Genomic DNA, 24,015 nt, shown 5'->3' on the forward strand with positions numbered 1-24,015 from the left:
GTCCCCCGGGTCCTATGTCCCCCGGGTCCTATGTTCCCCGGGTCCTATGTTCCCTGGGTCCTATGTCCCCCTCTTTGTATGAGACTGGGGAACATAGGACCCTTTTTGGGAAAAAGGGTTCTGCAGTCTGTTACTTTTTCCACCATTACTGCCGAATTCCATCGCAAATAGGCCTATGTAGGCCTATGGGCTGTTTGACACGCATATGCAAATAACCTAACCCTAACCTAACCCTAACCCTAAAAGGAAAAACCTAAGCCTTGATGTAAGACAGTATAATTAGGGGTGGGAATATACAAACATGAGTAATCCTAGATTTAAAAAGCCAAAAAAATGAACACCAAAGTAACCAGAAAGTAGCTGCTGTGCAATGCGACAGTAGGCCTGCTGGCCATGCTGAGAGTCTATCGTAAAGATTGATAGATTGCGGGGAACATAAAGTAAAGTAAATATATCTAAATAGGAAGTTAAGGTTTAGACTGTATTGTAAAACTCCAGCACACTGTCAAAATGTTGTAGTTATAATTGTTATTATTAACATGGGACAGTTTTGTGGCCAAAGACACACCAAACACTTGTCTCTATCCATAAACGAGGTAAAAGCATACACGGTGCACTTCATCTAACTGTTCTCTTTGGGAGTGAAAAAAATAACATGAGTGTTAGGTCTCATACATCAACACAAGACACTGCCTGAAGTTGACAAACATGTAATCACACAGTGGATTTCTCCTCAGGTCCAGTAAAGAGGGTTCGGTTCACTGCCAGAGGACCCTCCATCAGCACAGTCCCACCTCCTCTGTCACCTCCATGGGCTCCTTGTCCCGCACCCAGTCCTCCACCCTGAGCAGCATACTCAGTGCTTCCCACTCCTCCCATCCCTCGTTCCCTCACCAGCAGGTCCAGGGAGAGCAGTATCCTAGCATGGGACCTCGCAGCCCACAGGGTCCCAGCTCCCACCAAGCAGGCGAGCCCTTCACCCTGGGACCCATGCACCCGACACCACCAAGAGGTCATGGTTTCCCTCATGACCCCTACGGCTCCACCCCAAGGATGCATCATCAGCAGCACTATCAGCAGCACCATCAGTATCAACAACAACAACAACAACAGCAACACCACCAGCAACAGCAACAACAGCAACAACAGCAACAACAACAACAACAACAACAACACCACCACCACCAACAACAACAACAACAACAGCAGCAGCAGCAGCAGCAGCAGTTCCAAGGAGTTCCACCTCCTCAGCCCCAGGCTGGACATTTCCCCCACCCGCACTCCTACTCCCACCTACAAGGGGAGCCTTTTGCTATGATGGTGCGAGCCCATCAGATGGTGGATATGCTAACAGAGGAGAACAGGATGTTGAGGCAGGAGATGGATAGCTGTCGCGAGAAAGTCACCAAGTTGCACAAGGTAACACCTACTGCAGAACATCTCTTAAAGGATAGGTCTGTCTTCGAACAATATTGGGTAACACTTTATATTAGGGAACACATATTCAACATTAATTAGTTACTTATTAGCATGCAAATAAGTAACATATTGGCTCTAAATTAGTCATTATTAAGTAGTTATTAATGCCTTATTCTGCATGGCCTTATTATACAACCAGCAAGACATTAACTAAGAGTTTCCCTCAATAACCTCAGAACTATTGCTTATTAGTAGTAAGTAAGGAAGTTGTTGTATATGAGTTATGATCTTAATATGCTTTACTTTGAATGGACTTTATAAGTCTCTACATAGTGGAGAACGAAACCATGGAAACGGCAAATAGCCACCTTCTCCAGACCTTTGACGTGACTGGTGGATCCTTTAGATGATTGGATGAGGATTGGTAGATTGTAATGTCAATCATTACTCACTGGTCACTGGTAGATTAACATTGGTGAAAAGTCACTTTGCGCCAATGTTAGTCTACCAGTGACCCACTTTGTAGAGTGGCTATTTGCCGTTTCCATGGTGTAATGACTAATTAAGAGTCAATCTGTTACTTATTTGCATGCTAATAAGCAACTAATTAATGTTGAACATGTGTTCTTTAATATAAAGTGTTACGCAATATTGGCATGCCTGTAAGTACACTGTAAGGTTTTTTCATGCTGGACTTGTTCCTCCTGTCCTTAGTAACCACAGAGATTCCTTTTAGAAGCAGTTTCTATGTAAGGGATGGGGACAACATCCATTGTCCTCTTGTTTTTGTCACTGCTAAGGTTGCTTTAAACAAAAGGAACTGCTAAAGAATATCATGGGAAGCGAACTCCAGAAGTTCTTGTGTAGGTGGTGTGGGTGTTCATCATGTATTTGCTGATAAGATACTTTACAGAACAAAAGAGAAAGACAAAGCTGTGATAACAATTAAAGGTGACTTGAGTTGACTCTTTAAAATAATCCACTTGAGCATTTTGTTTGGACAAACATCATTTGATTTTGCTTTGGTTGAGTTCTTTCTGGCTTTGATTCTTAGTTTGTTAAGCTAAAAATACACAGACTAAAAAGTGAACCCCTCACCTTTGTTGAAGCACAGGCTTTAATAAGTGTTTACGTAAGGCCAGTTTTAACACATTTCAATAGTTGGATGTGAATATGGATATTACAGTTTGATGCATCTCCTTCACTGTCACTGTCCTATTGTTCCCTTTCATTTCTCCTGTGTTTGTGTGCAGTTGGAAACTGAGATCCAGCTGGTGTCAGAGGTATATGAAAACCTTGCCAAGTCCTCCTCCAAAAGGGAGGCCCTGGAGAAAACCATGAGAAACAAGCTGGAGCTGGAGGTGCGCCGGCTGCATGACTTCAACAGGGACCTCCGAGGTGAGAGAGCAGGGAAGTCCCAGTCCTTCAAATCCAACATATTACTAAACTGGTAGAACCAGCATCCATTATTCTTTGTTTTTTTTTTAGCAGAAATTGAAAAAAAAAACATCCAAAAAAGTTTTAGGGAAGAAGGGTGACTGTTTAAATGTGCCCAGACAGACTTAGCTTACTGTAAAGTTGGTTGACAAATAAATGTGATGACATGTAATGGAGAAACTTTACTCGACTTTACTTATTGACTTACTTGTTGTTTTAAAGAGCGCATGGAGACAGCCAATAAGCAGCTCACTGCTAAAGAGTGTGAAGGCTCAGAGGACAACCGCAAAACCATCTCCCAGCTTCTCACACAGAGTGAGTAATTATTAATGTCTTGTTACACTTAATTCATGCATGGATTAAAATGTAACGTAAGTGATGTTTGCTGTGCATAACAATGACCTTTTTAAAAAATTAGGAGAGACAGTGGCCCTCATTTATCAAACAATCGTAGAAACCAAAGCAGATCCGAGCGTATATATCGTCTTACGACAGGATTCATCAAATGTCTCCAATCACATCGTAAGAATGATTGGCTGTTGATAAATGTGTCCGGTGTCTGAGCCGGATAACGTTAAACATTAATTGGCAGAAGACAAGAACATTTAATAGCCTCTGCTCACGTCCAAATTGATAAATGCCGAGCCTTGAGTAAAAATGATCGTACGCCCACTTTACGCTCACTTTCTGTTGTATGCTCGTTTGATAAATGAGGGCCCTTGTGTTTGTTCATGTGTTAAAGACAAAGAAACGCTCCGTGAGAAGGAAAAGCTGGAGATGGAGTTGAACGCACTGCGCTCCACGACAGAGGACCAGAGGAGACACATCGAAATCAGAGACCAGGCGCTCAACAACGCACAGGCCAAAGTGGTCAAATTGGAGGAGGAAGTAAGACCATCACCTGTCTTACTGGATAACTTTGAGTTTACTGATTGTTAGAATGTTCATTTGAACCAGAGAACTCTGTTTTAGATAATGAAGCCAAGTGAAGCTTAGTTGGTTCAACCAGGCAGCAAGCATCTTCTCTAAATGGGATGAGTCAGCACTTAAAACCTTCCTGCAATGTTGTTTTTTCTTTTCCTTTTTTTAATAAACAAGAATTTAAGTTTAGGAATAAAGAAAACAGATGGCAGAATCAAAGATGGCAGAAAGAGCACACCTATGAAGCTGAGAGAGCTGGGCTTTCACAAGGACAGCAGGAGTAGATTTTATAGTTGTATGTTAAGGCGTAGCAATGTAGCCTATACACAGAGGTGCCATAGGCACACTGCAGGCTACACTGTACCTGACATGCACCTCCCAAAAATAACAACTACTGTGGAGATAGAGATTAGACAAGACAAGAACTGTAATCGGAAATTTTGGACTGCTTGTTTTTTTGCTCCAAGTTTCTGATGCCGGTAGAAATTGTTTCCAGAAAATGATCTGTTATCCCATTTAAGCCAGGAAAGCATTACCACATTTCTACCATTAAAACCGTTGGCGCTGTTGTGTTATTCTACCATTAAAGCCGGGAAAGCAGATACATCGTTTTGTAGTATTTGTAGTTTTTGTCGTTTTTTCCACCTATTTTCAGTCTCTTGGCCAATGAAATGCATCAGAATACATGTGGGAGTGTCGCAATGCAACATGGGACTTTTCCAGAACTTTGAAATCATGGCGGAAGACGACTATAGTGGAGGGAGCTCAGATATAACAGTTATAAGCTCTCAAATACTTTTTGAATTTAATTTCTACCTGCTAGAGGCTGAAAAATCGATTATTTATTAGGCGTTGACACACTAAAACAGGTTTTAGGAGGTTTTATTTTAAAATCGCCCATAGGTTTAACAGGCATTTTTTCCAGGTGTTTTAGGCCTAAATGGGGTATGGGACTATATCCTGCTTAACATTAATAATATTAAATTACTTTATGAAAATTCATTTTGATAAACTCAAGTTACATTTTTAAGGTTGGGGTTAGCCTAACTTTGGCTGTGTGCTGTATTTTAGCGTTGTAATTAAGATTAAGATTCCCTTTTATAGCCATTTAACCCATCCTTTACACACCAGTGAACGGCGGCTGTGGCTCAGTTGGTAGAGTTGGTTGGCCCCCAACCGAAGGGTTGGTGGTTGGATACCTGACCGTCGCAGCCTACATGTTGAAGTATCCTTGAGCAAGATACTGAACCCCAAATTGCTCCCGATGCTGTGTTCATCGGTGTGTGAATGAATTCCCAGTGGTGGCACCGTGGGACCGTATGTGGGACAGTATGAATGTGTGTGTGAATGGGTGAATGAGCACAGTCTGTAGTGTAAAGCGCTTTGAGTGGTCGCAAAGCGACTAGAAAAGCGCTATATAAGTGCAGGTCCATTTACCATTTACCATGCTAGCGGGCAGACATTACTGCACCTTGGAAGCAGTGGGAGTTATGTGCCTTGCTCAAGGGCACCTCAGCCCTAGACCTGTCACTCCTGGGATTTGAAACCTGGAGGAGTTTGCTTCATTATTTGTCTGGGTGTCTGAGGGTGCCACTCTTGCTGCTGCTGTCTGCCTCTTAAGTTTAAATAGGATCTACTTATCTAAACAGGCACACAAGTAATGTTCGCAAGATGGAATGAAAGCATGGAGGATTTGCTTTGCATATGAGGAAAAATGTTGCAGAGCTGCAGGAAATAATCTTCGTACTAAGTACTAACATATCAATCCTCCATTAATCTTAAATTCACTATTGTAAGCTTCTGGGTTAAATCAAAAAGCATAAAACAATAAAACCTTTGGCTGGCTGTGGACACAGGCAGTAAACAGAAACAGATCCACATGAACAGTAATTCCAGGGTAAGAGCAAAGTAGAATGTTAACACACCCACTACTCCATGAAGCAGCTTCCACATCTTATTTTTAAGGACTGAAGCACACTTGCCTACTCTGCTTAAGGAAAATCTGTAAATCAGGTCACTTTATTGTTTGTTTTGATTCTTGGCAAGTTCTTTGTGTCTCCTAGTTACTGATGTTTTACTTTAGGGGAAAATCTGTTAGTTTGGCTGTGCTCAGTTTTCTGGTGTTGTGCTGGCCTGCTATCTGACTTCAGTGTCCGACTGCTGGGTTTAGATGGAAATAGCTGTAAGTGCTATTACAATTGAAGCATGGGATGAAGTGACTGCTCCCAATCTCAGTCAATGTTGTTTTAGTTGTGGATTGCTTAGAACATATTCATTCATGCACTGTGAACACACACACACACACGCACACATATATATGAACTCTGATCATTTCCTTAATCTTTGAGGTGCTCAGTAGGAGATAGTTCTAGTGACTCCAGTCACTGAAGGTTTTAACAGATCCCTATATTCAGATTCCTGTCCATTCCTGATTCCTGCCAGTTTCCTCCAGATGAGCAAGGACACGTTGAAGCATGTAGAGGACAGCATCGTTTACTCCAGTGTGTTGTTTGTATGCAAACTGCAGGGGTCGAGTTTGTCTTTGACTTCAGCTCTCAATAGGTGTAGAATGAGCCGATCCAAGGTCTTCATGATGTGAGAAGTGAGGGCTACTGGTCTGTAGTCATTAAGTTCGGCTGGACATTTTATTTTTGGTACCGGCACAACAAAGGAAATTATCCACAGTGCCGGCACACACCCCAACTGTAGACTGAGGTTGAAGATCTTGTGGAGAGGTTGACGCAGTTGGGCAGCACAGTCCTTGAGCAGCCTTGGACACACACCATCTGGGCCAGCAGCCTTCCTAGAGAAAAGTCTTCCCAGTCCCAACCTCACTCCCATCTCTGTGACAGACAAGGGTGGAGGCTCAGGTGTAAGAGGGGGGGTGGATGCTGCTTTGGAGATGTACACATGTTGAAGAGGAGGAGGAGGAGGAGGAGGAGGAGGAGGAGGAGGATTGAAATTGGGTGAGGCCGCTGTATTGAATCTATTGAAGAACTGGTTGAGTTCATCAGCTCTTTCTACATCACCCGCCACTGGCTGTCTTTTCTTGTTGTTGTAACCAGAGATGGTGTTGAATTCTCTCCACATTTCACGGATGTTGCTGTTCTGTAGATGTCTCTCCAGTTTCTTCTTGTATTCCACCTTTGCCATCTTTAATCTCTTCTTCAACTTATTGTACTTATTTGAGCCGTGCTTTGTCACCATCTCTGAAAACTTCCTTCTTCTCATTGATGATTGCCTTTAAATCACTAGTAATCCAAGGTTTGTTATTGTGGAAACAGCGTACAGTCCTCGTGGGTATGACCGTGTCAACAGAAGTTGATGTAATCAGTAAAGCAGACAACCTGTCTGTCAATGTCCATACTGTTTTCCTCTGTTTCCAGCAACACATTCCAGTCTGTACATTCAAAGCAGTCCTTTAGAGCCTCAGTTGCCTCTGGTGTCCATTTCCTGACTGTGAGTTTAGTTGGAGGCTGCCTCCACACACAAGACTTGTAACAAGTCTCCAGAAGAATTAAGATGTGATCAGATCTTCCTATTGGGGGCAAGGCAGTAGCTCTGTAAGATTGTTTGACATTAGCATTCAGCAGATCAAGAGTTTTATTTCTCTGGTGGGACAATTTACAAACTGTGTAAATCCAGTTAGGTGGGAGGAGAGGGAAACATGATTGATATTATCAATATCAATATCCTGATATTATCAAAAGCTCTTCTGGATGTTTATTCTGTATCTTAGCAACATGGCCATGTAGAACTACACATGGAACTTCAGCAGTTGCCTTGGTTGGGATGTACAAAAGTATTGTTATGATAAGACTGAACTCTCTTGGTACATAATATGGTCTCGTACTAACTGCCAATAATTCAATGTCTGGACAGCACATCTTCTCCTTGACAGTAACATGTGCAGGACTGCACCATCTCTGGTTCACAAATAAGGCCAAGCCCCCACCTTTTTCTTGCCACTCGCTTTAGCATCTCTGTCTGATTGTATTAGAGTGAAGGTCGATCCACACTGGAGTCTGAGATGTTTTGATTCAACCATGTTTCCATAATATATATATATATATATATATATATATATATATATATATAAACAATACACATAAATTCACATTCAGAAGGTAATTAACAAACCAGCCTTTTTTCCCATTATCCAAACCGCTTTATTTGGAGGTCAAAGTGAGTGATGTACAGGACAGGAAAGGGGCCGTAGCCCAGGCCAGAGCTGGCCTCTGACACAAAACGTTTGCTTGTTGTCAGAACAAAAGAGCTGCAAGCTTTTCTCCTGAAACAAATAAAAGAGCCTTCAGATTCTGGGCCCTTTGCCTGCCTTCTCTCAGCTCCTTTCTGCTCTGTCTTCCTCTCCTCTTTCTTCTTCCTTTCCTGCTTTTGCAGATAGTCACTCTATCTTAAATTAGTCCATTGAACTCACAGTTAGTGGAGTGACTTTTGGAACATAAACTGCGGTTATGTGCTGTGAGTGTCATCTGTCAGATTTGTATTTGCGTTTACTCAAATCACTCTGTTAAAAAACAACTTTAGAAAGTCTAGCAGAGTTTTGTTTAAATATTAATCTTGAATAACTAAATAAATCCAAAAGCTGAATCAGCTTGAACCTGCGGATCATTTCCATAGTATTTTAGGTGTTCAGCAGGAGATAGTTAAATGGTAAATGGACTGCACTTATATAGAGCTTTTATCCAAAGCACTTTACACTACAGACTGCGCTCATTCACCCGTTCACACACACATTCATACTGGTGGCAGAGGCTACCCTACGAAGGTGCCACCTGCCACCATTGGGAATTCATTCACACACCGAGGAATGCAGCATCGGTGGACCATTTTGGGGTTCAGTATCTTACCCAGGGATACTTCGACATGTAGGCTGCCATGGTCAGGGATCGAACAACAGACCGTCCGATCAGTTGGTAACTGCTCTATCAGTTGAGCCACAGCCGAGACATACACTTATGGTATACTTTCTGAGTCTTCACCAGTATCTCCAGTTCATCAGTCTTGTTGGGCAGAGAGTTGACATTCCCCATGATGACTGTGGGCAGAAAAGGCTTATATCTCCATTTCTGAGCCTTGACTTTTGCACCAGCACGACACCCACGAAAACACCTCTTCAACTCAGCTGGAATAGGGTGATGGTGTCCTCCAGACTTGCTCCGTTTCAATGAAAAAAGCTCTTCTCTTAAATAAACTCTTCTCTCCACAGAAGTATCGGAAAGAAAATACGACAAACATGATAGAAATACATAAAAAGATAGTAAAATCGAGCAAGATTACAAAGCTATCAGACTATGCTGCCACTCTTGAAGCGCAATATATTATTGATATTTGCTCTAATGAAATATGTTTTTGGCCAGCAAAATTGGTCAGGGATTTGGTCAACAAAGTAAAAGTATAACTGTAAAGAACAAGTTTTTTTTTTTTTTTTTTTACAGCAGTTCCCGATGAAGCACTTTGACTAAAAAAGGTCGTGAGCGTTCTATGCTGTGGATTTCATAGACACATAACTTTTTGGTGTAGTCTTGAACCACATAAAATCCTCACAGACAGCAGGAGATTGAATACCAAGATTCTGATGTGTTTTATATGTTCGGCTGTGTTAAGGAGAATTGGCAATGCTGATTTACCATCATTTAAATATTACCTTCTCTGCCTCTGTCTCCGCATGTGCAGCTGAAAAAAAAGCAGGTTTACGTGGAGAAGGTGGAAAGGATGCAGCAGGCTCTGGCTCAGCTCCAGGCAGCCTGTGAGAAGAGAGAACAACTTGAGCATCGACTACGTACTAGACTGGAGAGAGAACTGGAGTCATTACGCATGCAGCAGGTAACTCCAATTTGTTCTGGTAATCCACTAGTCCAGGCATGTCCAAACTATTCCACAAAGGGCCGTGTGGTTGCAGGTTTTCGTTTCAACCAAGCAAAAGCACACAGTTTGACCAATCAACTGTCTGAAGACTGAGATCAGTTGATTAACTGAGTCCAGTCTGGTGTGCTGCTGCTTGGTTGGAACGAAAACCTGCAGCCACACGGCCCTTTGTGGAATAGTTTGGACATGCCTGCACTAGTCCAATCTAATCCACCTTAACCCAAAAGAACCCATGGTGACACACGTCTAACAAACACTTTAAATCTTCTAGAATCTCCCATATTCAGCTCTATGCTTCACCTTAACTCATTAAGTCCCTCAGCAAGACTGTTTGACTGTGTGATTGTGACAAGATTGTGAACAAGAAAAATGTAGGTAAATTTTGCTATCAGATATTGACTAAATTAATATTTAACACTTTAAATGAATTAAAGTTATTTTCGGGGCACCACCTCTTTACTTAGGAAGAGGAAAGATAGCAAATCCTCATAAATCAGTCTCATAAAGTTAACAAATTATCTGGAACATTGATTATTAATTATGAATATAATTATAATCAAATTACCTTATTAATATTTAGTTAAAGGAATTTTGGAGTTCTTTTCATAGCAGAGGTTTAGCAAATCACTCATTCATGTACAACATTAAAAGGAGAAGCCTATTAGTCCAAAAATATATTTATCTAAACAAAGCAAAGCAAGCAGAACACACAATAACTAATCTAAAAGACTATTTACAGTTGAAATGTGGGTGAGAGATAATTTGTAACAAAATGGCTGACCAAGGGCGGTCATTTAAGTAAATCAAAATGGCGGAAGCCCTTTTGTTCTTGATGAACAAAAGACCATGCGGCCTTGAAAGTCTATGTGTTTGTAGGAAGCCAGATTAAAAATATATTTGATGTGGATTAGTGTGTGAGAAAATCAAATGAGTTATAGTTAATTTACATGTACAACTTGAGGTATGTAGAGCAAGATTAATCATACAACTTCAAATGATCTAGCTACACAAAATATCACAACAAATATACTTAAACACACAACAGTTCAACACCATTGATTTAAGTTTAACAAACTTGTTCTTGCTTGTACTAACTGCCCAGTACTATAACACAGAGTCCTGAGTTGAAAGGGGGAAGCAGAAATCCTTTTGAAAAAGAATCAGCTCCTGGTTGGGTTTAGGTGTTTCCAGAGTTATTTGCTGTTATTGGCTCCAAAAGCTTGGTGAAGGTCTCTGTGATTATATCCAGTATAGATCACAGGCAGGAAACTTAGGTGGTGGGCCCAAGCTTGGTTTGGGGCCTTGCTGTCCTTCCCTTATAGCTGGAGAGAGAGGGAGATTGTCTGTTCTACCTCCTGGAAGATCAGACCAGGACAGCAGACGTGCTCCAAAGGGTTAAGTAATGTGAATGCTAAGACTTTTAACAGCTTAGAGGTTTAGCAAAGGCAGCAACAAATTAGTCCTTTTCATATATTCTTTCTCCCTTGTTCTCTGTTTCCCCTCTTCTTCTCCCAGCGTCAGGGAGGGGCACAAAGCAGTGGTGCAGCCCCCTCGGAGTACAATGCCACAGCACTGATGGAGCACCTGAGAGAGAAGGAGGAGCGGATCCTGGCTCTGGAGGCCGATATGACCAAATGGGAGCAGAAGTACTTGGAGGAGAGCGTGATGAGGCAATTTGCTCTGGATGCTGCTGCCTCCGTTGCCACTCAGAGGTACATGTGCATGATAGTCGTAACATTTCCTTCTTTGAGTCACGTTTTAGACCCCGAGGTTAAAGGGTTAATTTATTGCCATTCTTCAGCACAGGTTTGTACCAAGGTTATAATAGTTTGGGATTTTTCATTGGTTTTAGTTTTAATTTTGTTTTCAAATTCAGTTAGTTTTAGTTCGTTTTTAGATTGAGTGTTTTAAGAGTTCATTTCTTATTTTAAGCGCTCAACATGCTTATTTCTAGATTTAATAATCTTAATTTAAGAAATCTTGTCAAGGTAAATTATCTGTCCATGCAGCAAGATCATTTTCCTCAAAATTAATTTTTTTTATTTTGTTTTTAGACACACCTTTTTTGCAGTGTAGATGTATTCTGTGGCGGTGTGCTGCCGCTGCTGGATTTTCAGCGCCACTGCAAAAAAATGTGATTTGTTGACACTTTTACCATAACAACTGAACTGTTTGCACTATTGGGAAAATGCCAATGTTTTCTGACAGCTGAGAAGTTGTTCCTTACAGCCAACATGGTGTCATTACGGTAATTTCACTCATGCTTCTCCTTGAAGCCCACAAAGCAGAAATACACACACTCAGTGGTGGAGAAATAGAAACACTGGATTATGTATGAAAAAAGTTGACAAAGACGAAAACGAAGGACATTTTCACTATAATTTATTTAATTTTGTAATCACAAAATACAGTTTCAGTTAGTTATCGCTTTTTTAAAAAAACAAACTCATTTTTATTTTTATTTCAGTTAACGAAAATGTTTTTTCAATTCTAGTTTTCGTTACTTTGTTAGTTTTCGTTAACTATAACAACCTTGGTTTGCACAACATAATGCAAGTAGTGACCCTTAAAGCTACAAAAGAAATCTAAATATGTATGGTGTACAGAGGATAAACTGAGGAGTCTTCCAGCCTGAAGAAGGAAGCTGCTCTGATGTCTTGTTGTAGGGCAGCAATACTCCTGCTTGCTTGCTGGACAGCAACAGGATAAACAGGCTGTCACTCGTGGGTATTATCTCATAGTATCCTTTGGGCGCTCTGTAGGCACCTTGCCTTACCAATATCACTGATGCTTGCTATATGGGTAACACTGGTGTTTGAACACCACTGCAGAGCCCTCTTGTTCAGGCCCATACAATAACCATGCTAGTAATGTGGTGTTTTCACTCAGGATGGTTTCTGTTGTTGTAACTGCTGTAAAAGTTGAAGAACTTGGCATGGGAATTTTCCTTTCCATACTTCCATGACCTCATAATATTCCGACTGCAAGCTGGTGTACCCTACAAACATACTGTCTTTAGGGGCTGTAGCTGGCACCATGCTAGGGCTGGGCGATATGGACCAAAAGTCATATCCTGATATATTTAGGCTATTTTTTTTTTTCAATTATCAAGGACACTAGACAAGATATAGCAAAATTAGTTAGATCCTCAGCCAAAAACTATTCTAAAATAGTTAAGCTTCTTACTTGACCTCAGGTTACCCACCCTATGTCAAGGTCAAAAAGCCAACAGTACCATAACCTAAAAAAAGCTTACTGCTCCTCTGGTTACCTTCTGTCTTCCCGCCTTCAGTTTCCCACAACCCTTACTGGCACATCAGGACAGCGATCCTCCCCTCCTACATTTTCTCAGCTCTCCATCCTCAATATACTGTTCTTGGAAAGATGGCAGCGCGTGCAGATGCAGCGGCCCCTTTGTCCCGATACAGTGCTTTCTTCTAATTTTTTTCTCCAACTTTTTAAGGGATTATTTGTTGTCTGTTTCATCTGTCTCTATTAGAGCACAAGTAAAGTCACCAGGTTCTACTACATATCTGTAGAACTGCGGAAAATAACTTTTTGGCCACCGCACAAGTAAGGAGTCTGCAAGAACTCAGACTCCTGATACGTCGGCAAGAAGTGTGAACCGAAGCAGAAGAGAGGCAAATGCAGAGGTGTCTGGGCTAGCATGACTGCTAATCACATGTGTGGTCCCTGGACAATATACAATGCCTAACGTCATGTTAAGGATGGCTCCATTTTTATTTTCACCGAAACATGGCTAAGCGATAACATCCCAGACTCCGCTGTTCACTTGGAGGGGCTTACATGCTACCGAGCAGACAGAGACATTGCCAACGGAGGAAAATCTTGCAGTGGCGGTGTTTGTGTTTTCATTCGTGACGTCTGGTGTCGTGACGCAGTTCAGTGTGTAGACACTACCAACAACCTACGGACAATACTCAGCTGTTCCTTCCCTTCCCACCAAACGACCCCACAGTCTTTGCTCGTTTTTCTGCTTGTCTTGCTGATATCTTCACATGGATGACAGAACATCACCTTCAGCTTAACCTCTTAAAGACAGAGCTTCTAGTCATCCCACCCCGTCCTACCTTATATATACCTTATATATATATCAATCTTCAGCTTGGATCCATGCAACAACATCCAACTTCCAAACTCCATCCGTTCCGCTGATTCCTTATCAATCTTTAAGAAGAGACTGAAGACCAATGCTTTACTGAACACCTTCACACTTGATGTACATAGATGACAAGGATAAGTATCGCACTGACCGATCTTGCGACCTATAAAGCACTGGTGTCCTAATGGACTCGAATTTAACCCATGGCACTTACTCTTGCTATGTTTCTTGACTTCATCTTTGCTTGTGTTGTATTACCTCTCATTTTATGTCGCTTTGGATAAAAGCGTCTGCTTAATGATATTGTAGAATTGTAGAATTGTCTTCGGCTGTGATACCAGAGTTTTTTCACCAGAGAAGAGCTCATGAACACTTTCCTCTGCTCATCAGCAGAATTATAGCGGTTTTAGTTTAGAATCTAGTGCACTCAGCTTTGCTTGTGCAGTTAAAAGCCGGAGAAGGGGGAGGCATGCTGGAGTGCTTGTGCCTGTGCATCCATAGACGCGGACACCATACCGTTTCAGGAATATTCCTCTCCAACTGTTCACTGTACAACAAACTGGACGAACTTCAAATACTGTTGGGAAAAAACAGAGACTTTTCTTCATTTTTCATTTCCGTTCATGAAAACGTGGCTTTGTGGATTGATACTGTGGCTCAGATGGTATATCGTTCGTCCAGTGTTTGGAGAGTTGGTGTTTCGATCCCTGACCATGGCAGCCTACATGTTGAAGTATCCTTGAGAAAGATACTGAACCCCAAATTGCTCCCGATGCTGCATTCATTGGTGTGTGAATGAATTCCCAATGGTGGCAGGTGGCACCGTTTAGGGTAGCCTTTGCCACCAGTATGAATGTGTGTGTGAAAGGGTGAATGAGTGCAGTCTGTAGTGTAAACGCTTTTGAGTGGTCGCAAAGCAACTAGAAAAGCGCTACATAAGTGCAGGTCCATTTACCATTTACCATACTGGCCTCTGGGCTGTAGCTGGCAGGATTCCAACTCTTCAGAGCAGATCATGACACAGCATTTTCAGGCAAAGTGAACGGTGGGGGAATCTGTTTTGATAACAGTGGCTGGTGTAACAATGTGACAGTGATCCAGCAGCACTGGAATAATTTTTCATATTACTTCCCTGTGAGTTTGCTTCATTCATTCTGGTGGGTTTTACATTCCACCCCAACCAAAGGCGCAGGACATAATGTTCCCAGAGGAGTGATGAGGGGGATCAAGTGACTCCAGTTCTGTAACGCCTTCAGAGATAGTAAAAGAGTCGTAAAATTGGTGAGACTGTTCGTACGTGACAGAGAGTCTGTCTCTTAGACTTGAGTCTGACATTAAACGAATCATGTTCAGCAAAATCCAGAACAACTTTGCTTGAGTCTCTACAGTGAGAAACAGCACAACAATAATGGACTTCATCCATTATTGCTTTGAATTTGCTGCCGCTGCTGTCGAGATACTTGGCCAAGGATGGCAGCTGATGTAGAGAGAAAAGAACTTGTACCTGTATGTGTTTCAAGGAAGTCAATTTCAGGACAAGTGTACAACAAATTATATAACTGATATTCCAGAGGGTGACAAGCAACTACTACATGAATTGCCAGAGAGTGGAAAAGATGTCCCTGTGAATGGAAAGGAAAAAGAATCTGAACAGGTTCCAGATTATAACAATGACACAGAACCAAGTAAAACCATCCACTGACTGGTCATGCAAGTGAAGGTAAAAGGGCATAATGCATATCATAGCTCTCCTTTTTTTGGCAGAGCACCATCACATGAGTGATCTTTCAAATTACAAACAATATGCTGAGACAGAAGGAGGTGTCCCAGGACCAGACTTGAAGGGGAGGGGTACATAATAAAAATACAACAGTAAGATTGATGTCTGCTGCTTACTAATAAGCCATATAGAAACAGACATACACAAACAACCACACACGTAAACAAACAAATAACATTGACGAAGGAACAGACGTAAGACACAAGGGACCAAACATATGTGCAAATAGAAGTAAGAAGGCTATAGCACACATCTACAGCATTATTTTTCAAAGACTCAGCAATATTGAGCCAAGTGTCCAAAGTCTTTTCTGTGCTCCATATATATGAGCTGTAGAGAGCTCCATATATATGATATCCAAAAAGGAAAGGGTCCATGTTTGAATAGACAAGTCATGAGGTGGTTTCCAACAAGTTGCCCTATCATAGCTCTCTTTGAAGATAGCAAAAACAGCTATTGAAGTGAATGTGGATAAAAAAAGGGTACGTCATTCATTTCTAGTCTGTGCACTGAAGCTATTTTCTTAGCAATGGAGATTTCAGAGTCTCATAACATGATTTTGAGGCTCCACAGAAAATCTTTTCCACGACTGGATGATCGAATTTTATTATCCACTGGCTACACCGGTGCACCAGTAATAATAGCTCTTGACCCAGAGGCTAAATCTGGGTCAGATCGATAGCCAATGGGTTCTGAGATAGTTTTTACACTAACCTCAACACTGTAGTGATTACTACGGCTGGCCAATGTATCGCTATAAAAGATATATCAATATATTTTTAAATGTGATATGGAATTAGACCATATCGAATATATATTGACTTAGTTAAAAAAAAAATTCTTTATATGTAAATGCTGCCCTTTCTAGGGTTTGTCATATTCTTTTGTAATGTTCGTTATTCTTTTCTCATCATCTGAAAAATATTTTTATTATTATTATTAAAGTATTTTATTTCATAGGCTATTTTTATTTAAGATATATTTTTTTATTTAAATGTGCACTTTATATGGAGCTTTAATTTTTTTTTTTTAAAAGGTACTCCTGTTGTTATACAGTATCTATGTTCACTTAAATAAATTGTTTCAATAAAACTACTTGTGACATGTTATATTTGACTTTGACTTCACTGCAAAAAAGGTGTGTCCAAAAACAAGATAAATACACTAAATCTGAGGGGAATGATCTTGCTGCATGGACAGATAATTTACCTTGACAAGATTTCTTGAATTAAGATTGTAAAATCTAGAAATAAGCATGTTGAACGCTTGAAATAAGAAATTAACTCTTAAAAAAAGATAAATTACCAAACACTTGTAAATCTTTTTTTTTTTTTTTAATCTTGGTAAGAAACAAATAATTTGCAGTGTTTAACTGAACATTTGCTCTGACTTTGTGATAAAAATATCAGGATATATATCATATATTGATATTCAGCCTAAATATATCTGGATATGACTTTTGGTCCATATCGCCCAGCCCTAGTGGTTACTACTAGTTTGAAATGGTCTCCCCAGTTTTTGTTTTAGCATTCAGTAGCAACAAATTGTGTTAACGAGCATCACCAGCCCATAATATTAACACGATGACACAAGCATTCAGACAGGTCAGTAATTAAGTGTGTGATCTACTTTTGAACTCTGTTATCATTTGTCCTGTTTTGCAGGGATACATCTTCAGCAGTGATAAGTCATTCTCCTAGCAGCAGCTATGACACATCAGTGGAAGCCCGAATCCAGAAGGAAGAAGAGGAGATTCTCATGGCCAATCGGCGCTGTCTGGACATGGAAAGCAGGTAAAGCACTCCGCACTGACATGCAGCCTTCCTGAGAACCCCTGTGATGGCATGCAACACCCATCAGTGCCATTAGTGAAAACAAGTTAAGTTGCAATGGTTTATCTATAGCTAGGTGGAGCTGTGATTAGAAAATTAGGGGCGGCTGTGGCTCAGTTGGTTAGGGATGGGTACCGAATTCGGTACTTTTATAGGTGCCGACCGAATTCCGTTGGTACTACCGAGTACCGATTCATGTAAAATCAAACGGTACCATGTTTCGATACCTAAACGGCGTTAACTTTAAACTGATCATTGATTTCAACCTATTTTCATTTGACGTCTTTGATTAACAAGCGTGCTGACGATCGCACTATTTTTTATTTGTTTATTTACCTCCTTGTCTGGTCCTGTCTGCTCACCGCGGCCACTAGCTGCTGCCCTCGTCCACCCCGGCGCAGAGACGAACAGCCGGCTCTAGGCCTGCTAGCCGCCAGCTGCTATCTCTCCAATGTCTCTACATTGGCCTTCGTCTGCCTCCAGATTGGACCTTCCTTACTCCGTTTGCTCTCTCCATTCTTCTGTAGACCAGTCATTAACAGCTAGCAGCTAGCTGCTGCATCTCTGGTCCTCCGCTAATACTCCGCTCTTAAACCCAGGAATATTACCTGCCACTTCACTCCAAACTGCCTCGCTGAAATTAAAACCCTCGGACTACTGCGTCATCCTCGATATGTGCACAGAGCAGCCCGACTCAACTTTGTTTACTCCAACCATGCCGTGCCCACAATACTGTCTGACCGGTGCTGCGCCGCACAGCTACGACGTCATCACCACAAGTCACACGTGCACTTGCAACTTTTTTTTTTTTTCTTCTCCATGCACTTGCCACCTGAGGCCGCTTCTCTGTGTTGACAGCATCATCCACCTCCCAACCTCTGTTAGGGCATCCTTTGATAACACTGAAACCTTCATGTCACAAAATGCACGTTCAGTCAGCAATAAAGCACTGCTCATCCTGGATGTTATATTGTTTTGATATAAATAAGTTATAAGTTGTTTTGATATAAGTTTATATTTTGAGAAATAAATATGTTGAATTGAAAAATTGAGATTTTATTATTAAACAAATTAACATTTATTACCACATAAACAAACGCAAAAGTACCGAAAATTGGTACCGTTGACTACCGGTACCGATTCCCAGGTACCGGGTATCGGTACCGTATCGGTTCAAATGTGAAAGGTACCCATCCCTACTGGGCGGACGCTCTACCAACTGAGCCATAGCCACAAAATGTGCTCTACCATATGGTTGAGCAGGCCGTTAAAGGGTTAAAGCTCTCTATGACATCAGAGGAGACAATCCAGACCAAATGAAGTGAACTAGTGGTGTTAAAACACTGCTGTAGCTATCAGGCTCTCCTTGTCCTGCAGTAACTGTGCAGGTGTGTATCTTCATTCTGATCCAACCTCTTGTTTTTCCTAATCCAGGATAAAGAACCTCCATGCCCAGATCATAGAGAAAGACGCTATGATCAAGGTGCTTCACCAGCGCTCCAGGAAGGAGCCCATCAAGTCCGATGTGCCATCTGCCATGAGACCCTCCAAGTCCCTGATGTCCATTTCCAACTCTGGTGGTTCAGGACTGCTCTCTCACAGCCTAGGCCTCAGTAGCTCACCCATCACTGAAGAACGCAAAGACACCAGCTGGAAGGGCAGCCTGGGTAAGAACCAGCAGCCCTTATACAATGTTCATCACATGACATTAGGGCTGGGCGATATGGACCAAAAGTCATATCCCGATATATTTAGGCTGAATATCGATATACGATATATATCCTAATATTTTTATCTCAAAGTGAGAGCAAATGTTCAGTGAAAGTCAAAAATAACATGTCACAAGTAGTTTTATTGAAACTGTTTATTTAAGTGAACATAAATACTGTATAACAACATAACAACCTTTTTTTAAATCAAAGCTCCATAAAGTGCACATTTAAATAAAAAAAAATCTTAAATAAAAATATGAAAAAAAATAGGCCAATCTTTTTCTGAAATAAATATATTTATATGGGAAAATAATATAGAACATGACAAAATAACAAAATATGACAAACCCTAGTAATGGCAGCATTTATATATAAAGAAAGACAATTTTTTTAACGTTATCTATATACGCGTTATGGTCTAATTCCATATCACATTTAAAAACATATTGATATATATTTTTTATATTGATATATCGCCCAGCCTTAGAGTGATCCATTTTTGTATTCTGGCGTGGAAGCATCGACTGTATAGAGTGCAGCAACTGGCTGCCGTACAGTTGCAAGAAAAAAGTATGTGAACCCTTTGAAATGATCTAGTTTTCTGCATTAATTTGTCATAAAATGTGACCTGATCTGCATCTTAGTCCCAAGTATAGACAAACACAACGTGCTTCAACTATAAATCAAGCAATCAAATTGTATTCAAGACTCAGGGTCCACAGGAGACAGATATTAAAAACAGGAACAATACAGAAAATAAATTACACGGCAGACAAAAACATGACAGAAACCAAAAATACATAAAGATGATCTTCAGACCGACCAAAATAAACTGTTACGCCAGTGTCTCCAATATACTGAGGAGAGGCGGGCGGGGCTAACCTGAGGATTAGTAAGAGCAATGATCACAGTATTTTCTGACAGTACAATGCGACTCATAAATTTATACATCAGATTACGTAAAAGCGCTTCACAGGTGGGCACACCCAGGCTGACAAATAGCTGGCTTGCACTGTGCCATCTTGGCTTATTTAACAGTAATAAACCTCCTTCAGTTTGTGCATGCTGTTCACCTTTTAGTTGCACCACAGATGTGCAGCATACATGGGTGTGCAAAATGCTTTGAACAGTGTAACTTTGACTTTATAAGGGCAGTGATGGAATTCACGAATCAAAATATTAGCCTGTGCATATAACTTGCGTCGTTGTCTAAAAATATCGTGATCATCAGTGAGATCCTCTGTAACAACATGGCCAAGATATTTAATCTCACTGCTCACATTGAGATTGTGTTGTCACACAGTGTAAACTTGGGAAAAATGTACTTCCTGTCGTCCTTGCTACGCACTATCATGATGGCACTCTTCTTGGCCTTATACTGAATATCAAACACACAGTACTAAAATTGAACTATGTTGATATATGTGATATGGTCTAATTCAGGGATTCCCAAAGTGTGGTGCATGCACCCCTGGGGGTGCGCGAGCTGCCGCTAGGGCAGGGATGGGCAACTGGAGGCCCGGGGGCCACATACGGCCTGCACCCTCACTTGCAGTGGCCCTCAATACAACTACATGCATTTGAACATGAAATCTTGTGCAGTGTAAAAAATGCGCAAAATTACTTCACAGTAAGTGGCTATTTTTTATTTGCTTCAAAGCTTTTGTATTCCTTTTTATACTGTTATACATGCATTTGAGCATGAAATATGTTAAGTTACTGCACTGTAAACATATTTAAAATTGCAGTTTCATCATATCTGGTTACGTACACGGTCCTATATGTGGCCCTGGGCGGCTGTGGCTCAGTAGGTAGAGTTGGTTGGCCCCCAAGTTGGCCCCCAGTTGGTGGTTCGATCCTTGACCGTCGCAGCCTACATGTCGAAGTATCCTTGAGCAAGATACTGAACCCCAAATTGCTCCTGATGCTGCGTTCATCGGTGTGTGGTGGCAGGTGGTACCGTTTAGGGTAGCCTGTGCCACCAGTATGAATGTGTGTGTGAAAGGGTGAATGAGCGCAGTCTGTAGTGTAAAGCGCTTTGAGTAGTCGCAAAGCGACTAGAAAAGCGCTATATAAGTGCAGGTCCATTTACCATTACCATTTACCTGTGGTAGTGTCAATGAAACATTGTGGCCCCCTGCAGCATTTAAGTTGCCCATCCCTGCGCTAGGGGCTGCGCGAGATGAAAAATGTAATGGCGGTCTGATAATTAACACAATTAAATTTTTTCCCCCACACAATAAAGAAGTGTAAATAAACATTTCCTTTGTAAAATGTAAAATCAAAAACTGTAATATTAATTAATAAATAAATGCAGGCTATTCAAAATGCACTTCGTCTTAAAATGAAGCGTAGAAGAAGTTATCTTCCATTTTTCCAACCTGTGTTATGATGACGGGTTGTTTAGCTCAACGCTCATTAAATCTTTATTTATGATTATTTAATTATATGTGTGTTCTCATTTGAGCATGATTAAACATGCCGTCTTTAATATGGCTATAAAAAAAGCTTATTGCATTTTGTTTTTTTTAAGGTGTGGGGGATTGGGAGTGCGTCAACACGGTTGGGACATAGAAGGGGGTGCGCGGCTAAAAACGTTTGGGAACCGCTGGTCTAATTCCATATCACATAAAAAAATATATTGAAATATGTTTTATATTGATATATCGCCCAGCCCTACATGACATTAAAGAAGAGCAGCTGAACCACACTATCAGTGAGAGCAGGGGATTGCTACAGTGCTGCTGCTGAGTAATGATTTCTTTCTTCTCATCTTTCTCCAGGGGTTCTTCTGAGTTCTGAGTTCCGTACAGAGTCTCTCAGGACCGAGTCAATTTCATCATCCCCCTCACCAGTGCTTCCTTCCACCCCGATGAACACAAGCCACTCCAAGTCGGGCAGCAGGGACAGCTGCACACAGACGGAGAAGGGACAGAGCCAGGACACCAGCAAGCCCAGCACTCCAGCTCTGCAGAGCATGACGCTGCCCGCTCGCCTGTCCAGCCCCAGCCCTGTCTACATTCCAGACCGCTTAGCAGGTCAGCTCACACTTTCTGTCAGCTCTGATCACACCCACAACATGCCTCAGTTCAATGAGGATCTTGTAGTAGTGGGTGAAAATCTCAAAGGTCTGCCATCAAGATCTGGCTCACCCTACGCTTTGATAAATGTCTGTAGATTTACAGTGAAAAACTGCTAAACCATGACAGTAAAAGACTGTAAAATAATAAATGGCTTAATTCAGTTTCAGTAACAATGAAACACTGTAAATGTATATATCAGCCAAAACAGTATTTTTTTTACATTAAAAAAAACAAAAACATTACTCCACTGTAAAATACACTGGCACCGTGTTGTAGCAAAAATATACTGTAATATATATACAAGCGACCATTTTTGGATTTATTTTTTGTAAAAAACAAACAAAAAAAATAAAACTTTTTCTCACTGTTAAATGTACTAAACACCATATCTCTAACAAAAATATACTGTAATATTTAATGGTAAAATCTTTCATTTATGCAGCATTTATAAAGCATTTATAAAGTATTTTCTATATTTATATTTTCTATGTCAATTATATGGCAGAACAGCGTTTCTTTTGATGGAAAAACTTTTTATTTTTTACAGTAAAATATGGAGTAAAATGGCTTAATCCTAAATGGACAAATCAACAGTGCTAATATAATTTCACTGTAATATTACAAAAAGTTGCACCGCATTTATTACAGTAAAGTTCTGGCAACCACAGCTGCCGTTTCTTTACCGTAAAAACAACAGTTTGTTTTTTTTACAGTGTAGATATTATTATTATTATTATTATTATTATTATTATAGATGCTAATAATTTCACAGTGCAAACACATTTTCCCCCTTTCTGCATCTGATTTCATCTGATTTTCAGTTATCCATGTGTGTGGCAGTTAAACTTAGCTGATTATTCAAATCTGTCAAGTCAGACATGATCACAGGATCCAACGTTAATTGAGGTTCTTTGTTCATGGACACATCCAAGAAGTAATACACAATCCAGTTTCATATGATGAGCATATGTGAGTTTATATTAGCTTTGGACACCATGAGACGTTAAGAAGAGGCGCCGCTAGCGGCAGTTAGCTACAGTTAGCTACAGTTAGCTCTGTAGCAGTACAGTGTGTATGTGCTGCTGCTGCAGGAGGTGTTCACTTAGCGATCTCTGTTTGTTTACAACAAGCACCAGACACTCTGTGCACAGTTAGTGATGCCGTTAATTCACAATCACTATGTTTATGAGCAGCGGAGACTCTGTGCATAATTAGCCATGCTGCTTTCAGCTGCTGACGTTGTGCACAGTTAGCGACGGTGAAAACCATACGTCACCTCCAGAGTCTCTAAATCCCTCTGGGGGCTAACTTGTAGTGGAGACACGCAGAGTGAACGGATTTTTGAGAGGGTGTGGTCTGAGACTTTCCCAGCGGCTGCAACTTTGAATTGGGAGAGTTAAGAAAGGCAGGGATGAGTTGATGATTGGATGTCTTGAGTCTTGGGCTGTTTTGAGTCTGTGTCAGTTAATTCATTATAGATGTACGTATGTTGCAGTATCCAGGTAAAGATTTAAATATAAAATGTAAGTAGTATTACTGATTTAACATTTAAAAAAAGAGTAATATCAGCTACTAACAAGTCAAGTATATGTGCAGATAACTGTTAGCCTCTTTCTTGGTAACAACTAGAAAATGCATTGTCTGCAGAAAGTGTGAGTGGTCATTTAGAGCAGTGGTTCTCAACCTTTATTCAGTGATGTACCCCTGTGAAATATTTTTTCAGCCAAGTACATTTTAGGTTGAAAAAAAAAAAAAAGCCTTAAAAACAGAGCGCTGTGCCATCAGTGTCTGATTTATTAAACTTTGGAACTACAAACAT

At 40.8% G+C, this 24,015-nt stretch overlaps 1 protein-coding gene across 1 annotated transcript in view; it reads left to right on the plus strand.

The window, feature by feature from the left end:
• Positions 1 to 24,015, plus strand: part of amot (angiomotin) — a 71,203-nt gene that overhangs the window by 43,597 nt on the left and 3,591 nt on the right. Inside the window, exons 5-13 of the mRNA XM_059352169.1 lie at positions 738 to 1,419; positions 2,673 to 2,817; positions 3,079 to 3,171; positions 3,599 to 3,744; positions 9,475 to 9,624; positions 11,182 to 11,378; positions 17,234 to 17,362; positions 18,836 to 19,068; positions 21,897 to 22,151. Coding sequence (XP_059208152.1) covers positions 738 to 1,419; positions 2,673 to 2,817; positions 3,079 to 3,171; positions 3,599 to 3,744; positions 9,475 to 9,624; positions 11,182 to 11,378; positions 17,234 to 17,362; positions 18,836 to 19,068; positions 21,897 to 22,151 — 2,030 coding nt within the window. The remainder of the gene's footprint in view (positions 1 to 737; positions 1,420 to 2,672; positions 2,818 to 3,078; positions 3,172 to 3,598; positions 3,745 to 9,474; positions 9,625 to 11,181; positions 11,379 to 17,233; positions 17,363 to 18,835; positions 19,069 to 21,896; positions 22,152 to 24,015) is intronic.

This window comes from Centropristis striata, chromosome 15 (assembly GCF_030273125.1).
Source record: "Centropristis striata isolate RG_2023a ecotype Rhode Island chromosome 15, C.striata_1.0, whole genome shotgun sequence".
In the NCBI taxonomy this organism is placed as follows: domain Eukaryota; kingdom Metazoa; phylum Chordata; class Actinopteri; order Perciformes; family Serranidae; genus Centropristis; species Centropristis striata.